Source organism: Gadus chalcogrammus, chromosome 6 (assembly GCF_026213295.1).
Source record: "Gadus chalcogrammus isolate NIFS_2021 chromosome 6, NIFS_Gcha_1.0, whole genome shotgun sequence".
Taxonomy (NCBI): Eukaryota; Metazoa; Chordata; class Actinopteri; order Gadiformes; family Gadidae; genus Gadus; species Gadus chalcogrammus.
Genome location: NC_079417.1, coordinates 14,767,537 through 14,788,399, shown reverse-complemented (window position 1 = coordinate 14,788,399; position 20,863 = coordinate 14,767,537). Strand labels below are relative to the sequence as shown.

Genomic DNA, 20,863 nt, shown 5'->3' with positions numbered 1-20,863 from the left:
CGAAAGTCATACAAAGTTAGAGCTGCATTGTTAGTTATCCTGAGGTAGGTATACCTATGAATGATATCCTAATTATCCTATACTAATACCAGTGTCACAATGCAGATGCACCTATAGACACAGCTACAGCTAAGCCCCTCTACTGGTTGACAATCTGAATAATTATCACAAGGTTTGCAAAGGCATAGCCGTAGGCTTGTATGAACTGCAACAGGTGTTTTTCTGGTTTTAAATTCAATGTGTACGGTTGTTTATATTCATACAGTCAGATGAATGTCATCGCTATGGGTTCTTATGGACCGAACGGGAGGATAACTCTGTAGACCGGTGACACACATCATCACACCGCAGGGTGGTTTATTTTCTTTCCGCTCGTTATTCTCAGTCTCTCTCCGCGTATGTCTTTAACCCGAGAGAAGACTAAAGACGCTTGTTTACCGGGTGTCTCCTCTGCTGTTTGTCTGGGGTGACGGTTGTCTTGACGACCAGAGTAGCCACGTGGTGTCACACTCTGTTAGCCTATGCTAAGATAAGGAGTATGTCCCCAACACCACACACACTGGCCATTGTTTTGTTTTTGGAAAAACGACCACATTTATAGTTTGGTTCCACTATTTAATGTTGTGTTATGGAAGAATAACAACGCCTACTGTGCTTTTAATGTGGCGGAAAATGTCAATATTTTCATGCGTTATCGTTACATGAACAAATAGGAGTAGGTTTAATTTACCAACGGCGTCTGTTTAGATTGCATATTTCCTGTCTGTAATATCAGTCTAATGTCACGTTGGACTCAATGAACTGGAAACAATTAGTGTATCAAGAAAAACATATTGCCCCAGGGTAGGGTAAAGCTTCCATCATGACACAATAGGCTACACCTAATAACTTGTGTTGATCATCTAACAATAGTTGTGGTTTTAGTATTATCTTTTTACTAAAAGTAATAAAGAACGATGCTGAGACAATCAATCTGCTTGTTTTTATGGTGAAGCAGTTGTTTTCCACAACATTTTTAGAATGATAACAAATTTCAGTTGGTTATGCGTCAGTTGGTTAAATTTTAAGCCGGAATCAAAATCTGCATACATTTTATCATCACAACCTCTTTTAGAGATGGCACATTAGCACTGACTGTGCCTAGAAGTGGCAACTTTCTGCCTTCAAAGAGATACAAGAGTTGACTAACTAAATTGTGGCCCGTCAAGAGCTATGGGAGAGGTGGGCATATCTGTATGTTTCTACAGAAAAATACTACAAACCGCACTAACTGGAGGAATCTTATTTGTATCGTTGTGGAGCCCTAAATGTACAGGATGAGGCTTGGCCTTCACATCACAGAGAGGACCTGTTGAGTGACCTCATGATCTCCACCATCTTCTGTTTCCTTTATTTGTCCCTCCTGCAAATTGGATCTTCTGCGTTCCGTCAATATTTGTATTTCCTGTAGCAGTGGTTGTAACTCGATAGCCATGGCCATATGGGAATGGATGAATCTAGCATCAGTGTAGCTCAGACGTTTTTGGGTTGAGAGCCACGTTCTCAAAGTGAGTGGTAGTAGTGCTGCTCTACATATGGAATCAATGTAGAAGCTCAGCTCAGGGAGGATGAGGTTAACTTTGTGGTCGAGAAACATAGAAAAAGGAAAGAACTATCTCATTGTCCTATTGGTCCCGTCGACGGAGCAGACTTAACTATGCTTGAGAATGACCCCATCGTGTCGTGCTAGGGCTGTGCTATGAATAGTAGTCTCAATGGGACACTTCAGAATCTGCTGTCACCCACACAGCTAACCAGGGCGCTGGTGCTACTGGCTCTGGGGCCCGGGCCAATGTAGGTGATATTGAGGTGTCAGTGTGTCATCCACAGGCCACTTGTGGTGGACCTGAAACAAACAGTCCAAAAACCCTCCCCACTAAGATATACACAGAGGAAGAGATTAGGCGTTCACAGATTGGGTGATATTTTTAGCATCGAGTACTGAACATAAAGTAGCAACGGATGTCGAGCCACAAGGGGGGGCTTGTCACCTTTAACATAACAGACAAACAGAGATAAGACGCATGTTCAAATCAGAACATTTCAAAACAACATTGGAGCCTCGCTAGGCTTGACAATGTGAACGAGGCGGGAAGAAAGGTCATGGGACCGCCGTCCATCACCGGAACAGATAAGAGTTCTTCATGGACTCACATGTCACTGGCGATGGAGGAGTTCCTGGACATGGACTTGGGCGAGAGGTCGTAGTCGCTGTCAGAGCGGTAGAGGAAGGACTCTCTCCGCTGGCTGTGCACAAAGTTGGCCTGGAGGATGAGGCCGGAGCCCGGGCTGGCCATGGGGTCCAGGGGGCTGCGGCCCGACGAGGTGCCATTGTCCACATCGAAACTGTTGGGGAGAACACAGGAAATACAACGTTATAGAACATGTTCCACGATTTAAAAGACTGAGGTTCTTCAAATGCTTCGACCGACCAATGATTATTATTATTATTTTTTAAATACAATAAACCAGAGCCAACACACTGACCCCTCCTATTATTAGCGTCAGCGTAACGCAGATTTTTATGCTTGATGATAGAGTGAGATAGCTAGGGAGGTATGGGAGATAGAGGGAATGCGAATAGGACTGGGCCTTACGCACACGCTCTACCCCGGTGCGCCACAGGAGCACCCCGAAGATGCAGATCCCCCCCCCCCCCCCCCCCCCCCTGCATCTCTACCGCCCGGTTTCTCTATCCTATCGTCGCTGCTTTGCGTCACAGGAGTGCCGAGAGCTTGCGACAATCCGTCCCCGCTGGGAAGCGCGCGGCTCAGATTACGCCCTGCGCTCTCGTGGAAGGAAAGCCGTTGCCGACGACGACAGCGAGGCTACATCCTGCCGTGACGTCAGAGCGGGCTACTAAGTGTCTCCCAGGTGAGCGTCAACCCAGGTGAAAGGCAACACACGGCCTGCCAGGGATATCGGCCTTATCGCTACGGTTACCAGACAAGCCCATAATCCAGGCCCCGGACCTGAGGTCAGGGGGAGAAGGAGGAGGAGGAGGAGGGTGGGGTGAGTGAGAGAGAGGGTGGGGGTTTTCCCTCCTAGCATCACACAGAGGGGTGTCATCATCCCTACACTCAGAAGCGGCCATAGTGTTAATCCCCATTAGACATTAGATTGGAGCGGTCATAGCACATTGTAATGCTAACGTCAGCGCTAGCCTAACTAGCGATTGCCTGTGCGTGTACGCTGGATGTGCTGAGAAAAGACTGGAGGAAGTGAGGGGAATTCTTTGCGAGCGACTTCTCTGTCAGGGGTGCGCGGAGGCTGTTTGGTTTGGAATATTAAAGCACTCAGCATTGTGCTTTATCATATATTTAAGATAAACTACTTTTCTTATCACCACATTTGATTTTCAAGCTACATCAACAAAGGCAAATACAAACATGGTACCATTCCAAGTGCAACGACTCCGTTCTTACAACGGGCTGTCTCACGACACATATTTGAAGCCCAAGCACAGCTTGCTTGCTTTGTACGACATGTATGTATGCCACAACAAATAATGTAGGATATACACACACACACAACCAAAACACACCAAGACGAAACAAAATAAAGGCTAGGTGATAAGGTAATGAAGGAAGAGAATTAAAAAAGAAAACAATAAAATATAAAAATCCTGATACACTTGTGTCCCCGAATTTTTACATTTCAAGTTGGGTTGTGTACTCCTTCAGCGGAGATGGGGGAAGTGAAGGTGATGGGAGCAGAGAAACAACCACCAGGGAGCATCAGAGCTCTCCAAGGGCCTTCATCAACACAATACAGCTCAGTTTCCCTGGGCTGGCCACCCCTGACGTTCCAACTCCATTTGTAAACACCATGTGAGGCTTAAGCTGTAAAGACAATGGTCCATATTGTTTACGCAAAGCCATCATGGAGTGTCATTGTTTAGATGTGCCCCATAAATACATCCTGATCAAACGCATGAATAATATAGACAAACACATGTTCTCGGAGAGTTTTCATTCCATGTCATGCTCGACAGGAGTTTATCCAACATTTGATCTTGTTGTTTGGATTACGTGATGCGTGACTATAGAACATCAAGTACATGTAAGTGTACATCATATGTCAAGGAAAAGTACACACTTGGCTTTGGCTTGAGTTTTGTCTGAGTAGGTCCCTCTCTCTCTCTCTCTCTCTCTCTCTCTCTCTCTCTCTCTCTCTCTCTCTCTCTCTCTCTCTCTCTCTCTCTCTCTCTCTCTCTCTCTCTCTCTTTTATGTAAGGCAAGTAATACTTGAGGGAGAAGTGATTATCCTAGCATATTACCCCCCCCCCCCCCCCACAACCCCCCCTGCAGCCATCTATTATGTATGGTTTCTCTCTCTCTTCCTCATAAGTAGACACTCACCCCACCCCCACAAACAGGCCAAAAAGGTGAATATATCAATAACTGGTATTTGGTGACTGCTGCACTGCAACGTGGCCAGTGTCAGGTTCTTGTAAGAGGAAAATAAATATTTTCATATAATTCATAAAATTATCAGACCCTGCTTGTGCAACCTGTACAGTGCAAAATTGTGTACTTCAGATATTTCGGCAGGAGGTTCTAGTTGGTCAGTAAAAAGACACATCAGGTTTAGTTTTTAAGAGTAGTTTTTCAAATTACCATTCCATCACCAATACCAAACACACACACCCACATACACACACAGCTACTCAACAAATAAATACTTAACAAAAAATCTTAGTGTGGTGGTGGTGGTGGTTATTTTTATTCCTATTATTATCAAATGCCTAAACACACAAACACACGCGCATGTGTACACACACACATAAGCTTGTACACACGCACACCCATATATACTTATATATTTTTTGGAATTGTGTCTTTGTGCAGCACAAATAAATTGATTCATGATTACTGTTGTGGTTATTTTTCAGTCCCAGCTGTTTTGTTTTTATTACTATATGATCCATTATTATATGGACTACTGGCCATAACTACTATTCAAAACTCAGCTTCTCACAGTGCCCACCGCCTCGTGAATTATCCATCTATTAGCCCTGGTTAGTCCCGGTTGCGGAACCCATGCCTGACATAACATAAACATGCTCTCCATAAATACATACATGCGTATGGGCCATACGTCACACGACATGCGTGTGCTTATGTTCTACATCGTCTGCATTGCAACACGCACACACAGCACACAAAAACACACACACACAAGGCAGAGTGACATGAGCAGGTGAACACTTGACATATGTCCAACAGCTGAGTCATAATCCCACACATTTGTACGTCACAGACCCCCTTCCCCAGCCCCCACATCTCCTTTAAGCCCCTTGTGTCTTGCAACACGCATAGTTAGGCATGCATCAGCCCATATTCATTGGTTATGCATGACCGGCCAGGACAGACTTTGGGACTGAGGCATTACTTTAAAACCAGCAAGGGGTGGCAAACGTCTAATATGTGACATCAAAGTGGGAATGTGGGGCTCATTCTCCCTACCCGAAACCCCTGAGCTGGCCGACTTTGTTAAATTAGCGAGAACAAACCAAAAGAATGAGCATAAGGGCAGCGGTGCTGGTGGGTATGGTGGAGCCTTAAAGGCGCAGTGTGTAAAATGTGGCATCTGTCACAATGTTTTAATAAAATTCCACAATGTTTTAATTACGGTGATGTATAATGCAATGACTATAAGACTTGTGTTTTCATTGCATTAGAATGATTCCCTTTATATCTACTTGGGTAGCGGGTCGTCTTCCACGTAGCCCGCCATGTTGCACTGCCATGTTTCTAAACTATGTCCTTTAGTTTCACAGACTTAATAACTAAATACTTTATATAAAGCAGTCGTAGATGATAGCAGCACTTTGGAAGTACCCACTGGCACTTTGCAAGCCAGTTCAGGGGAGGTTGGGGGTATTCAGTTAGTTGCAAATGGCAGCCTCACTGCTAGATGCCACTAAATTCTTCACATTGCAGCTTTAAAACAATGGGATGGGAGAAACATGACGATTAGCAGAGTTGGGCTGGACAGATCTGGACAAAATATCTTAGGGAGGAGAGAACGATGATCGGAAAGTCCAATCTATAAAAGGGAAATGATCTGGGCCCCAAGATGTGGGGGGATAACATTTAGCCTGACTGATGTTGTAGAGCAGACAGGAAGCTTAACAAACAGCAATCATCATCTGGTGAACATCAGCGCTCACATCCATCTGGAGGACTTTGCTGGAAAAGACTCTTGTGAAACACCGGCCGTTCTCAAACCAGAATTCAATGCTCGAAGCAGCCTTCCTTCCAAGCTCTAACTACCTTTCAATGTATATAATAGTAAATAAGTAACTTTATTAGTCATAAATGATGGATTACCAAAAATGATCACTATTCAAATTATATATTTTAATCCGGTTGAAAATATGAACTGGGTATCATCATGTACTAACTTAACATTCCATCAATCAATCATTTTTACAGAACTGCATCTCCGAAGCAATACCTTCACATCTCCTACGTTTGAAATGACCCTCCTTTACACTTTTCTATTCTGACAGACACTCCTCAACTGAAATTGGACTGTTATCCATAACCAACACATCCTATAGTAGCTGTTAGCAGGACCATTGTTGGAATGGTCCCTCCAACATACAACAGCGGGTAGTTTGACAAAGATTGACAGATGATTTGTGCCAACATAATATTGACTGTAGGACATTGCAGGGTACAGTTTGTCCTACCTCTGTCCCTCTGTATCATTCTCTCACTGCAGGTAGACCTGCAAAGGCCCACCCATAAGGCACACACGGACAGACTCCCAGTGCACACAACCATAAAACAATAAAGAAAATAAAACTATTTCAAGATGACGAAATCAATAAGAGTAGTTGTAGAAAAGCACAGGGGTTGAAATGAAGAACACATGCCACACTGAGATGCATCCGAGTTCTTTCAATAATTGGCATTAGTTAATACAGGGCCAGGCATTAGCAATATTAGCCTTCAACAACCACCTCATGTCAAATGGTGATTTCTGTTTGATCTTGAACAAAGATGCACAAACACAACTTCTAAACTGGGACCAACAGCTGTGATATCTATATGTCTATGTCTATGGTGGAAACTTGAGGGATGGACATATTTTGAAGGTGAAGGAAGGTGTGTGTGAGATAAAGCCATACGACCATAGGTCTTGATTCTGGGGATGGTCCCTGTTTCAGACCCCTAGGTTAAAGAAGAGACTGAGAAGAGGACCCTGAGTTCGTTTTAGAAAGCTGAGTGAGCATGAATGTAGTCAAAGGAAAGTGCCACGGAAGATCAGTGTGTGACAGTGTGTGTGAGTAAGACTCTATTCACTTGTTTAAGTGTTCAATGAAGTGTACGTGTGTACGCATGGTAGTATAATTTTAACCAATCACATTAAATCGCTTCCTATGAGGCCTCAGGACACATAAAACAATATGGAAATTGCAAATATCAAAGCAAATATCAAAAAGAGAATTTAACTTGATCTATGGACTATTTCAATAAACATAGTCTTGTGACCCACTGATAACGTAATCAAACACATGTTAAGTATACTATACATAGCATGAGTCTTGAATCTTGAGTTTGGACTACTTCAGATAAAGCACTATTCAGAGACTTTGTCATCCGGTTTATTAGGATATGTTATAGTTGATGCTCTACATCTCAGATTCCTACCAGGCTGTCCTTGCACCATGGCACCGCTCAAAAAAAGGGGGCGGGCCAGAAGCCTCCTTTGGGATCTCAGTAAGTGTGTGAGTGGAAGATACTAAACAGCCCCTGATAACCAGGAAATGCTCCCATATCTGCCAGACACACACACACACACACACACACACACACACACACACACACACACACACACACACACACACACACACACACACACACACACACACACACACACACACACACACGCTAATATTAATAGTGCAGGCTCTCTACCTCTTGCTACTGTTGCACTGCATCTGTGAGTTCTCTCACTATGAGCTGACACTAGTGAGTGTCTGGTTACTTAGTGTCTTGTTGTTGTGCCACCTCAGCGTCACAACTCATGCCAACTTCAGAAAAGTCCCTCACTCATACACAAGGCACAAGCACATGTACGCAATGAGTGAAGCAGGGGGGGGGAAATATTATTAGTATTTGAACGCAAATCCGTTGTGTTTCGACGTGCGGTGCACCCACGTAACAATTCTGTTTATCTCGGGGACTCGCTTCTGATTGCCGATGGCTTAGTGAACGGGTCAAACCGTGTTTCGAAACTGCCCATAACCTGTCTCTAACCTTTTGGTGTGTGTGTGCATACTAATCTTTATGACGTGGCTGACTACGTCAAACAAAGACGTGCTCGATGTGGTCGGCTTGGCCTTGGTTCAACACCCAATGCGCTTGGCCTCCCTGTGCACCCCGCACAACCCCATGACTCCCTACTTAGTCACCAGGTGGCGTGAACAAGAGATCTGCTGGATGGGGCTCAAACAGGACTGCACAAACAACCCCCCCCCCATCCCCCCAGGTTTACCAAGGTAGCGAGCAGAGAGGATCCCCAGGCACACGCGTGTGTGTGTGCGTGTGTGTATGTATGTGTGTGTGTGTGTGTGTGTGTGTGTGTGTGTGTGTGTGTGTGTGTGTGTGTGTGTGTGTGTGTGTGTGTGTGTGTGTGTGTGTGTGTGTGTGTGTGTGCAAGCAGGAGAGAAGCTGCATGTTTATTTGGCTGGGCGCAGGAAGGTTGAATTCTTCCAGGCCCGTGGGCTAGGTCCCCACGCCTTAACACTCGTCATGCAGGCATGCAATCACATGCACAAAAACACACACACACACACACACTGACAAATAGAAACACAACCCAAAGAAAATGCACACACACACACACACACACACACACACACACACACACACACACACACACACACACACACACACACACACACACACACACACACCGACAAACACGCACCTAGTCAAACACACACAGTGTACACAATACAGGAATGCTGTCCCTGGTGTGTGTGTGTGTGTGTGTGTGTGTGTGTGTGTGTGTGTGTGTGTGTGTGTGTGTGTGTGTGTGTGTGTGTGTGTGTGTGTGTGTGTGTGTGTGTGTGCAGACAGACACATTAACCAACAGAGGACAGCGGTCAGTGTTCTTAGCCTTTTCCAACCCAAAGCCCAGAGTGACGCCACAGCAGTGTCACTTTCGCCTAGATATTCTCCACTTTAACCGTCTAGCTGCAATAATTGTGATGACGTTTGAAGGGTTTTCAAACCATTAAACCAACATTAAGACAACAGTCTCCAGGGAGAGGCAAATTGCTTGATTACAATTGGAACGTGGGGGAATTGAAGGCAGCCATCCAAAGGCCATAAAATCATAGCGATAGAATACTGAGGTAAAACTGTGTCCCGAAACCACAGCAATGAAGCACACACCTCTACCCAACACGCCACCAGTTCACAAAAGGTCCAGCAAATAAAATAAGCCGACATGAAGTCTGCAGTGTCCGTCCACACCAAAAAACAGTCTGACACTTAGCTGTACGGTTAAGGGCCCGACCTACTTAATACTAACTCCATCCTCCTCTGCCCGATAGGCCATAGAGGGGATCGAGGGGAATGTGAGACAAACACGTTGAAACTTCCTTCAGGGCAGCTAAGGTTCCGGCAGCTTTCAAACATATTATATTACATTATATATTATACCTGGTTTGCATTGTCTAGGGTTTGTGTGTGTGTGAGAGTGTGTGTGTGTGTGTGTGTGTGTGTGTGTGTGTGTGTGTGTGTGTGTGTGTGTGTGTGTGTGTGTGTGTGTGTGTGTGTGTGTGTGTGTGTGTGTGTGTGTGTGTGTGCATGCTTGCGCGTGTTTGTGTTTGCCTGTGTATGTCTTAATATGTGTGCATGTCTATGCCTGTGCGTTTGTGTGTATGCCTTTGTGTGTATGTTAATGTGTGTGCATCCGTGGCACGTTTGTGTGTGCCTGTGTGTGTTTAAAAATGTGTGCATGCGTATGCGTGTGCGTTTGTGTGTATGCCTGTGTGTGTGTGTGTTAATGTGTGTGCATGTGTGCACGTGTTTGTGTGTGCCTGTGTATGTGTGCGGGCCTGCGTGTGTGGGTGTTTGTGTGCTTGACAGAGAGAGGTTAGGAGAATGGGGGAGGGTGTCGTGCAGCACAGCCTACGAACCCGGCGAAAAACAAACCAAGTGAAAATAAACGCGCAGTAGTGCCTAAGCTAAAGGGCAGATCCAGTTTCTTGGTCGGCAACCAGCGCTTTCAGCCAAGGACAAGTTAAGACAAGAGAGAGAGAGAGAGAGAGAGAAGGGGCGAGAGAGAGAGGGAGAAGAGAGAGAGAGAAGTGGTAGTGGTGGTGGATGATATATGCCTTTGGCGCTGTATTCTGGGTTCTGACAGATTCTATTTGAAGCCATGTCTTGTCACGAAGAGCAGAGAGGCACACTGCAACAGTCATGTCAGACGTGTGTGTTGTTACAACATCGGCACATTGACCATTTTACGGATGATGGATCAACCAGAGCTTGTGATAGATTCGCGTCAGAGGGTCAGCCTGATAACATCCGTCACCGCTGACATGACCTTCTGGATCCAGGGCCATGCTAGTCCAACGGAGCCATGTAGCCAAAAAGCTACAACACTAAACCAAACACAAAAAGCCCAGTTAGAAAGGAACAAGTGGCGAAATGTGGCGCCCTAATCTAGCTCAAGACACGTCAATCCTTGTCACACAGAGGTGGGTAGGGGGGGGGGGGGGGTAACAGGACCTGAAGATGGACACTGTGTCCTACTGATATGTCTCGAGGGTAAGAAAGGTTCTCGCGGGGAAACGCGGGAAAAAACAAGGAGAACGACGCGGACACACATCGGAGGGCTCTTGTTCGGACTCCCTGGACTGCCGGCCTCGTGCAGCAAAAAAAATGGAATAATAAAACCATAACACTTAAGAGGAAGAAGTAAATGGGAAGCATATGTAAACCTATTTGAACTGTGTATCAATCATTCAACATCCAACAGGCAGACAGCCGGACTCACAGAAAGACAGACAGACGATCACGCAGACAGACTGACAGACAGACCGACAGACAGACGTACAGGTGGACAGGAACCTGGACGGCGGTGGAGGGAAAAGGGGGAAAGGAGGCATGTGTTTTTACCATATTCCCTCAGCGTTGCGTAGAGAGCTGGTGGAGCGCGAGCGCGGCTTCAGAATGATGCTCATGGTGTGACGAGTATCTGCCCGCCGCCACGTGCTTGCATGCAAAACAGCCACACACACAAACACACACACACACACTCTCTCTCTCTCTCTCACACGCCCTCCACGCGTTTCGCACACGAGCGCTCCTCCTCCGTCCCGACCGCAGAAGCCGGTCACAGCTCTCTCTCTGCCGGGCGACCGAGGTTAGGGTAAGGGTTAAAGTCCTCCCCCCACAGTAGCCACCACTTCCCCTCTCTGTGATAGTCCGGTCCGGTCCTGCTGAGGGCCGCTGAGCGTTAAGTATCAGGAGCAAGGCAGCATGCCTCTCGTTTTTTTACCAGTAGACTTAGGCAGTCCTGTTCCTCTGTGAACTAGGATAACTGTGTGCCCCTGTCACGTGTGTATCTGGTGTCTCTGCCCTCCTTTCTCTATATCCGCCCCCCCCCCCCCCCCCCTACTCTCACTCTCTCTCTCTCCCTCTCTCTCTCTATCTCTCTCTCTCTCCCTTTAAGTTGAACTTGCTTTCCTTGACAGCTCCAGACTGTGCATGAATCAACCATGCACATTTTTTTCTGACTCTTTTTCTGAATGGCTTCTGTCCTTATCCTTAGCCATTTCAGTGTCTGCTTTCAATAACCTTTTCTCTCTCTCTCCCTCCCGCTCTATCTAGCTTTACCAGTTTCCCCCTCCTCTGGCAGTATGGCCCACTATCTTGCACTCTCCTTTTCGCTCTGTCTCCCTGGCTTGACATTTAATCCCTCTCTCTCTCACTCTCTCTCTCTCTCTCTCTCTCTCTCTCTCTCTCTCTCTCTCTCTCTCTCTCTCTCTCTCTCTCTCTCTCTCCCTCTCCCTCTCCCTCTCCCTCTCTCTCTCTCTTTTTGGTCATAGTAATTCCTTCTAGGGCGGGACTTGTATCCCTTAGTAATCCTGACAATAGTCTCAAATGTCAATCAGTTGGCTGCACCGGTAACCCAACACCACAGGCTAAAGTAAACCAATATGGAAAAGTGCCAAACACAAACACACACACAGCCACTTTACCTTATCTGTGTCAATGGAGGTCCAATGGTCTGCAGTAACTAACTTTTATAATTTTCATCATTACAACAATTTCATGCCCAAACTAAGATACCTTGAACCTGGTTATAATTCCCCTGAAAAACAAGATACATAAACACTCACACACACACACACACACACACACACACACACACACACACACACACACACACACACACACACACACACACACACACACACACACGCACACACCTGGTGTGTGATGCATCTACATCCTATACATCGTCTGCATCCTGACCGCTAGGATTCCATAATCCAGTGATGTCATTGATCATGGCGGGCATGTGTGAGGTTGGTGACGGGGTGGTGTCAGCACGGTGACGTGGGCGAAACATTTCCTTTTGTTAGTTGAGTGGATGGAGAGAGAGAGAGAGAGCGAGAGAGAGAGAGAGAGAGAGAGAGAGAGAGAGAGAGAGAGAGAGAGAGAGAGAGAGAGAGAGGGAGAGAGAGACTCAGTCACCACTCCTAGGATAGTACACTCATCCAACTCTTATGGAGTGACAATGGGTGGCTGACATGGCCGGACTGTTGGTAGAAGACACTGCTTGAGAGAAAATTTGATGCACTTTTAGGCTGCCAGGGAGGAGGAGGCGAAAGCGGGGAAAGAGAGGACCGTGGGCTGTTACATGTGTGTGCCCCGCGTCATTCGCTCAATGCATAAGTGCACACAAACACACACACACACACACACACACACACACACACACACACACACACACACACACACACACACACACACATACACACACACACATGTGCATATACACACACGTGCAGAGACACACCGACATGTACATTTGCACACAAGTATATTTACTCACACAAACAAACACACAAAACCAGGAAATGCACAAACTCAAACTTGCATAGTGCCACATAATAACGATAAGCTAAATGTACACATTCTACACATTTACACAATAAGCCATACCAGTGGGCATGTGCCCATGGCTCAAAGTGCAGCAGGCCTAGGTGAAATGACAGAACCCCAAGTATGGCTCTGTGTACAGTGCAATGATACAGGAAGACGACAGCTGTCAATATTTAATGAGCATCACTCGAACGCAAAGAGACAGAATGGACTCCCGTTTAATAGTCGCGCATTCCTTTGGACTGTGTGGGTCATTCTACGCAGAGGGGTCAATGGACTGGTGATTTCATACCCAGGGCAGAACTGGCCACGTGAGTGTGGCTGCATTGGGACAGAGTGAAGCTTGACTAATGTGCCCAGTGAAGCATGGGATGGCTCAATGCTCAACATGGCCACCGCCGAGAGACCGAGGCAGAAAGCAGGTCACTACATCAAATTTGGAACAATGAAAAACTGGACTACACAATAACACATAAAAAAGCAAACAAGAAACTAAAAAGATAATAAATGAAAGTTTATTCCCAAGGAACGTATATTGATGCCGCCTAGTGGTGAACTCTGATATGCCCTAAAACTAGTCGTATCTCCCCCTATTTAATGATCAGCTTAGTAATAGTTCAATGGGAAATCATTCAATTTGTTTTATGTATTAAAGTTGGCTAATTATTGTTGCGTTAATTAAGCTATTTTAGATTTAAAAAAATATATATATATTTGCCCCTCAAACCTTAATCTTACAAGTAAGAACAGACATTTCTTAAGTAAGACAATCGAATCAAGATGAAACATACTGGAAGCAGGCTTATAACGGTATGAACATTCAATGGCACTTTCAGAGTGAAGGCAGTACCCCCTAGTGGTAGTAAATATCTATACTCTGCTGTTTGCAATGAGTAGGTTGCTTTAGTCAATTTTGAAACATTGCACATTGATTTTTCTTCCAAGAAAAACCAGCGCTGTGCCCTGTGCTGTGCAGATATACGCTGCAGTTAAGCACCCTAGGTAAACAGTGACATAAATATCTCTAAGTGAGCAAACGAGACAGATGGCTGCATCCACCTTATTGACAGGGCAAGGCTCCTCCCATATCTATAGGTGGAGGAGACCAACAACAATTACCATAGCCTGATATGAAATGCTATAAGGGTTTTCAGAGTATTACACACACACACTTTTTAATCTCAGACATTACCCGAGACACACTGAAGGAGCTAGCCCATGGTGTTTACTGCTATGCTTTAGATACATGCTAATACATTGAGGGAAATACAGCGCTGAATTAGGCTTAACAAGGTCAAAAAACCTTTCCCAATTAGCCGTAATTGGCTCAGAGTGCTCCAACTGCCTTTTCAACACAACTTCAAATTGGGTGCTAAACAGAAGCTACTTCCTCAGAGAGAGCTAATTGTAAACATTGACGTTTGAAGCCAATGGGTTGGCCTGTGTTGTTTGGGATTTAATGTGCATTAAGTGTAATTTCCAACAACAGTTTTCTTTCTTTGGCAGTGCATAGACCAGCATAAGCACATGGGTACGCATGTGTGTGCACTATTGACTGTATCGTGTTCACGCGGGTATACACGCAAACCCTTTTCAGCTGGTGTGCAGTGGTTATCAACTAGCATCTGTTTCGCACTATGCAAGTAAACAGCACAACTGCAGCTTCCCTAAGATAGCCAGCGAACCCCCAGCAAGCAGCGGCCATTTCAATAACACCCTGGTGTGAACACAGTTCCACTCTGCTGTTTTTCCCCGGATGAGCCATCCTTCAGCTAATGTCTATCAGTTAAGGGAACATGAACGCACACACAAATACACACATACAAGGAGACACTGAAACCAACAAGCACACACACACACACACACACACACACACGCGCACACACACAAAAGGATAGACTCACAAAAGCAAACCTACACACACACAGACACACACAGGGAGACACTCAAACCTACACACACAACTACAAGTACACATACACACACACACACACAAACACACATACAGGAATACAGACTCACACACAACTACAAGTACATACATAGATACACACACACACACAAACACAGGGAGACACTCAAACCTACAAGCACACACATACATTGAAACACACACACAATCCCACAGACAGAATTATATAGTGAATAAAAACAAATATGCACATTCCAATCTGGCAAGTAGACAAACACACGTACATACGTACACACAGATGGACCCAGCATGCATGCTACGCCGACATAGGGAAAACAGAAAAGACGTTTCCATGCAGCTCTTGTTGAATTTCTGCTCCATTCAAGCCGAGCTAGATGTTGTATTTTAATCACTTTGAGCGAAGCCATAGCAGCGATATCAGAAGGGTAGCTAGGGTTGCATCGGTCTGGCCTCTTATGTTTTCACACTATAGATACTGTCAACAAATATAACCATGCTACATAAAAACAACATTTAAAACCACCAAATGTCCACCCCATCACCGCCTGTCCTTTCCACCTTCCCAATGCTGAATAACATGAGAGGTAACACCGAACGCCATCAATGACTATCTACCTGAACTGCACCTCCTCGGACAACACATGAAGGGACAAAACGTTTACCCTCTCCTCCCACGCGGCTTGATGTCAATGGGCTTGTTGGTGGCGTAGGGTGACCCAGTGGAGCAGGCATGCCGGTACCGGGCTATCTTCTCCAGAGAAAGGTACTCAGAGTTCACCGGCAAACTCATCTCACCCAGGATCTCACAGCTCATTTAAATAAGAACATGCACACACACACACACACATACATGAACACACACAAACACACACAGACACATACACACACACACATATAGGCTCCGATACTAGTTCCAGGTCTGCCCCAAGCAGAGAGAGAAAGAGGGAGCAAGAGAGAGGGGGCAAAAGAGGGTGTGAAAGAGAGGAGAGAGAGAGAGAGAGAGAGAGAGAGAGAGAGAGAGAGAGAGAGAGAGAGAGAGAGAGAGAGAGAGAGTGAGAGAAACAGAGACAGAAAGAGCAAGAGAAAGACAGAGAGAAACAGAGAGACAGAGAGAGAGCGGGAGAGACAGAGCGAGAGAGAGGGAGGGGGGGGCAGAGAGAGCTAGAGGAGAATAGAGAGAGAACAAGTATACTCAATCTGTCACAGTCAATCTTTCAAGGTGGCAAGGAAGAGTGCGGCAGAAACAGAGGGTGGAGAATAGGAGAGAAATAGAGTAAGATGGATCGAAGGAGAGAGAGACAGGAAGAAAGGGATGTGAGCGTGAGAGAGACACAGAGATTGAGAGAGAGAGAGAGAGAGAGAGAGAGAGAGAGAGAGAGAGAGAGAGAGAGAGAGCCAGATTAGTAGAGGCGGAGCAAAGGGCATTGGGACATTGACTTAACGGTCTGTTCTCTACACTAACGATTATGGAGAGAGAAAAGAATGTCTTTGATCTATATAAAAGTGGACGACAAGTCCAATCATTTTTGACACCCTCCATATTTTCTTACCTCCTGATGGAAAGTCAATGAAAGAAGAAAAAAATCTAAAGAACAAAGCAGTAGTCCTGTCACGGCATTAGGGGGCAGTAGAGTACAACAGAACACAATACAGCCCGGCATTTATAAGCAGCACAGGATAGACCGGATTTAAATGGAAAAGGTGGAATTTAAAAAAGTTAATGTATTTTTAAGCCTTCTTTAGAAATTACAATACTTTCATAATCAATCTCTTTTTTCTTTTTACCACAATGTTCTGTCTGCCTCGTACTTCTACTGCTGTGATGTCCGAGTTTCCCCTCGGGGATCAATAAAGTATTATCTCACTCTTATCTGATCCAACTTATAATAGATCAGAGAAACAGGCCATATTGTTTGCTGTCAGAAGCATGGAAGTGACGGCGTGGATTCGACCGTAATGGAGTTATTTCAGCTCTAATGCCATCTCACCCGTAGACTAGTGGACAGAGAATATACATGCTGCCCCTGGTCTCAGGAACAATACACAATTGCAACACAATACTCAACACAAACACAACACTTCCTAGGTGGCAAAATAAGTGCAGAGCTACCTACGAGTAAAACAATTGAAGCGTTTCTTCAATGTTATTTCAATGATGCTGCCAAAATGTTCAGAGACCACACATTCTTTGTTCAATCTGGGGTCTTGACTGTGATTGAATATACTGCAGAGCTCTAGCTACCAGTTAATCTTCTGGATATGATGCACATGCACACCTGTTTCCAGATGTATGTGTGTGTTTGTGCTTTACAAAGATGTGTGAATTTGCAGGGTTAGTGAATGTGTGTGTGTGTTCCTGTTTGTGTGTTTGTGTGTGATTGACATAGATGTGTGAATGTGCAGGGTAAGTGAATGTCTTCATGTGTGTGAAGGACAAAGATGTGTTCACTGGCAGGGTAAGTGTGAGTGAGTGAGTGTGTGTGTGTGTGTGTGTGTGTGTGTGTGTGTGTGTGTGTGTGTGTGTGTGTGTGTGTGTGTGTGTGTGTGTGGGTGTGTGTGTGTGTGTGTGTGTGTGTGTGTGTGTGTGTGTGTTTATGTGTGTGTGTGTGCGCATACGTGTGTGTGCGTGCGTGTGTGGGCGTGCATGCATTGTGTGTAGGTGCACGCAGTGAACGGGAGATGGATCAGGCAGTGCCAGGTATCTCTCTGTGGAGCGCTGTGCTGACGGGGGCAGGCAGCGTATGACAAGATTCGCCCCAGCCTTGGCACCCGTCACATCTGCACATGACACCTACGCGTGACCATCTTACCTTTCAGAACAGCAAAATACACAAGCACACAAACACACACGCCGTCGCTGAAACAGATAGAAACAGCAACACACAAACACACACAGGCAAACACAGAAGGAATGGTAAGGACAGATGGACAGGTGTTGGACGGCGGGACCGTCAGAGGAGGGTAATGAGGTGTGATGAGGCAGACAGGTAACCACGTGACTGTCGGCACTCCGGTTTCCTTGGGGCCGCCATGGAAACCAGAGCATGCTTTGTACATTTCAACTCACGTCATTCCTATTTCCAACCCAAACCGATACCTGGCTGTCGCAGGTTTTGACAACATGAGACAGACAGACAAGGCAAACGGTCGGGCGGACAGAGCCAGACGATAAAGAAAGAGATGTGCACTGCAGGTGGACCAACTTGACATGCAAGCAAGACAGACAGACACAGACAGACAGACAGACAGACAGACAGACAGACAGACAGACAGACAGACAGACAGACAGACAGACAGACAGACAGACAGACAGACAGACATGCAAACAGACAGACAGACAGACAGACAGACAGACAGACAGACAGACAGACAGACAGACAGACAGACAGACAGACAGACAGACAGACAGACAGACAGAATAAGATTGGATAAGAGATTTGATTAAACTGTAGTGATAGACATTCAGACAGAGAGACGGGGAGACGGACCCTCGCAGGGTTCTTGCGGTTTCTGCATTTTCCCTCCACATCTACGACGCATTGTGTGAGGCTTTGTGTCCCTGCGACCGTGAGACACGTCTTAGTGCTACGTGCTTACCGCATGAAACTAAGGTCAAGAGATGGAGCGTGAGAAGGAGGTAGGTGTCCGACACGGAGCAGCGGGACTGTGGGAGTTAGAAATGGCCGGAGCAGACGGAGGTCCGGCGTAGGTCATTCATTTCATTTCATGAGGGCGAGAGGTTGTGGAACGAGGACTAGAGTAAGAACCAGTAACATCGTTACTGGCTGGACTTTCCCTGGACTGCCACAGAGCAGCATTGAATATCTTTTTTTTTTCTGTTAACCTAGACCAACAATTTGCCTTTCAATCCCTTCCCCCAGAACCGCGTTACCAATAAGGTCGCCATGGTTACCCTCAAGAATTCAAAGTAATTCATGTTCAATGAAGATCTTCTAGGTCTTAGGCATGAATAGCTATGTGTGAGTGTGCACATGTTTATGCGTGCATGGGTGCATGTGTGCATGTGTGTTTGTGTGTGTGTGTGTGTGTGTGTGTGTGTGTGTGTGTGTGTGTGTGTGTGTGTGTGTGTGTGTGTGTGTGTGTGTGTGTGTGTGCGTGCGTGTGTGTGTGTGTGTGTGTATTTGAGACTCATGTGCACGTACGCTTGCATTCGAATAGCAGGAGAGGTATTGACAAGCCGTGATCAACCCACTTCTGAAAATTTGATTTAAAGCAAGCAACAAATCAACTATTTAAACAGTTTTAAATAAAACTAACACAACTCACCCAACTTATTTGCCATACAGAGAGGCAAACAAGAGAGATTGGGAAAAGCGATCACCAACAGACTATTGGCTGATACTCAGTGAAAGCAACAGCTTACGACTCAAGCTTCGAAAACCGGCCGAGTTTGTAATCTAAAAAATAGGCTTAGGTGGCCCGCATTTGAAGGGGCAAGATGTGATAAAAAGAGCATTAGCCGGCGGTAACAACACACGATTCTTTCAGTGCAAAGCCGGGCACATTAGATCGCGTAGGTGAGCTTGATGAACAGGACACTGAGGGGAGTGGAACAAAGTGAGGAGGACAGCAGTGTCTCTAGTTAATCACCAATGGGCCTTGAGCTGTTATACTACAATAATACAATTTAACATATAATCCAAAATTGTTCTCTGCTTGTTGTTGTGCTTGTTGTATCAACCTGTGTATGTGCAGACCACAAACCAAATTGCATTCCATATTGTGTGTGTGTGTGTGTTTGTGTGTGTGCTTTGTGTGTCTGTGCATACATGTTTGTCTGTTTGTGTGTGTTTGTGTTTGTGTGTGTGTGTGTGTGTGTGTGTGTGTGTGTGTGTGTGTGTGTGTGTGTGTGTGTTTGTATGCGCATGGATGGAGTGATGACAGGATTGATAATCAGATGGATAAATGGAGGTTGGGAGGGCTGAATGGAAACAAAAGCCCTGTACAAACTGCACATACAGAGAGGCACTTCTGCAGAGCAAGCACATGGCAGAGCTAATAGGTTTAGCCTGGCAAGCTCCCAGTGATGTCAGAGTAATCCCCCAGAACCCTGATGACATCATCACACTGGGGTGTTTCTTGTTCCGATAGTTTAGCAGTGAGGCCACCACAAGCTCACAGAGAAAGGGACAGTGTGTGTGCGTGTGTGTGTGTGTGTGTGTGTTTCAGGAATGCCCTCCTAGGGTTTCCTCTCTGCAGACCAGGTTATCTGTCCTCCCACAAGTCACACTCACACACGGAGGCACGCAACCCCTCACAAACCCAACACACACACCCCCGAGAGCCTCTGCTTAAAGGGTGCAAACAACGCATTCCCCTCCATGTTAAAGTAAGACTTTGCAGGATCCAACATGAGCTAAAGTATGATTTTGAAGTATCTCTCACCAGAGCTGATAAGCCGTAGCCACATGAACGGCTAGAGTCGTCTTCCTCCTGCCAAGTGGTTCACCTGTCATGGATACCACCGGTGTTCCCATCGGGATTAACTGGAATCAGGATAGAAAAGACTAAGTAATATTCGTAGAGCCGCCAAACAATACGCGTATATGCGTTTCCATGTGAGCGTGTATGTCCGAGGGGAGTCCCTTCCCAGGGCTAAGCCATGCTTAGCTGTTACCGAAGCTAATCGTCACCATTGTCATCATCCTCACGATTACAGACGCAATCACCCCTCCCTTTCGGATTGGATCCACCGTATCGGTATCATCGCCTCTATTTTGTTCAG

At 45.8% G+C, this 20,863-nt stretch overlaps 1 protein-coding gene across 1 annotated transcript in view; it reads right to left on the bottom strand.

Moving 5' to 3' along the window:
- pde4d (phosphodiesterase 4D, cAMP-specific) overlaps positions 1 to 20,863 on the bottom strand; it is a 147,471-nt gene that overhangs the window by 21,546 nt on the left and 105,062 nt on the right. The window contains 1 exon segment of the mRNA XM_056592928.1: positions 2,194 to 2,385. Within this exon segment, the coding sequence (XP_056448903.1) occupies positions 2,194 to 2,385 (192 nt within the window).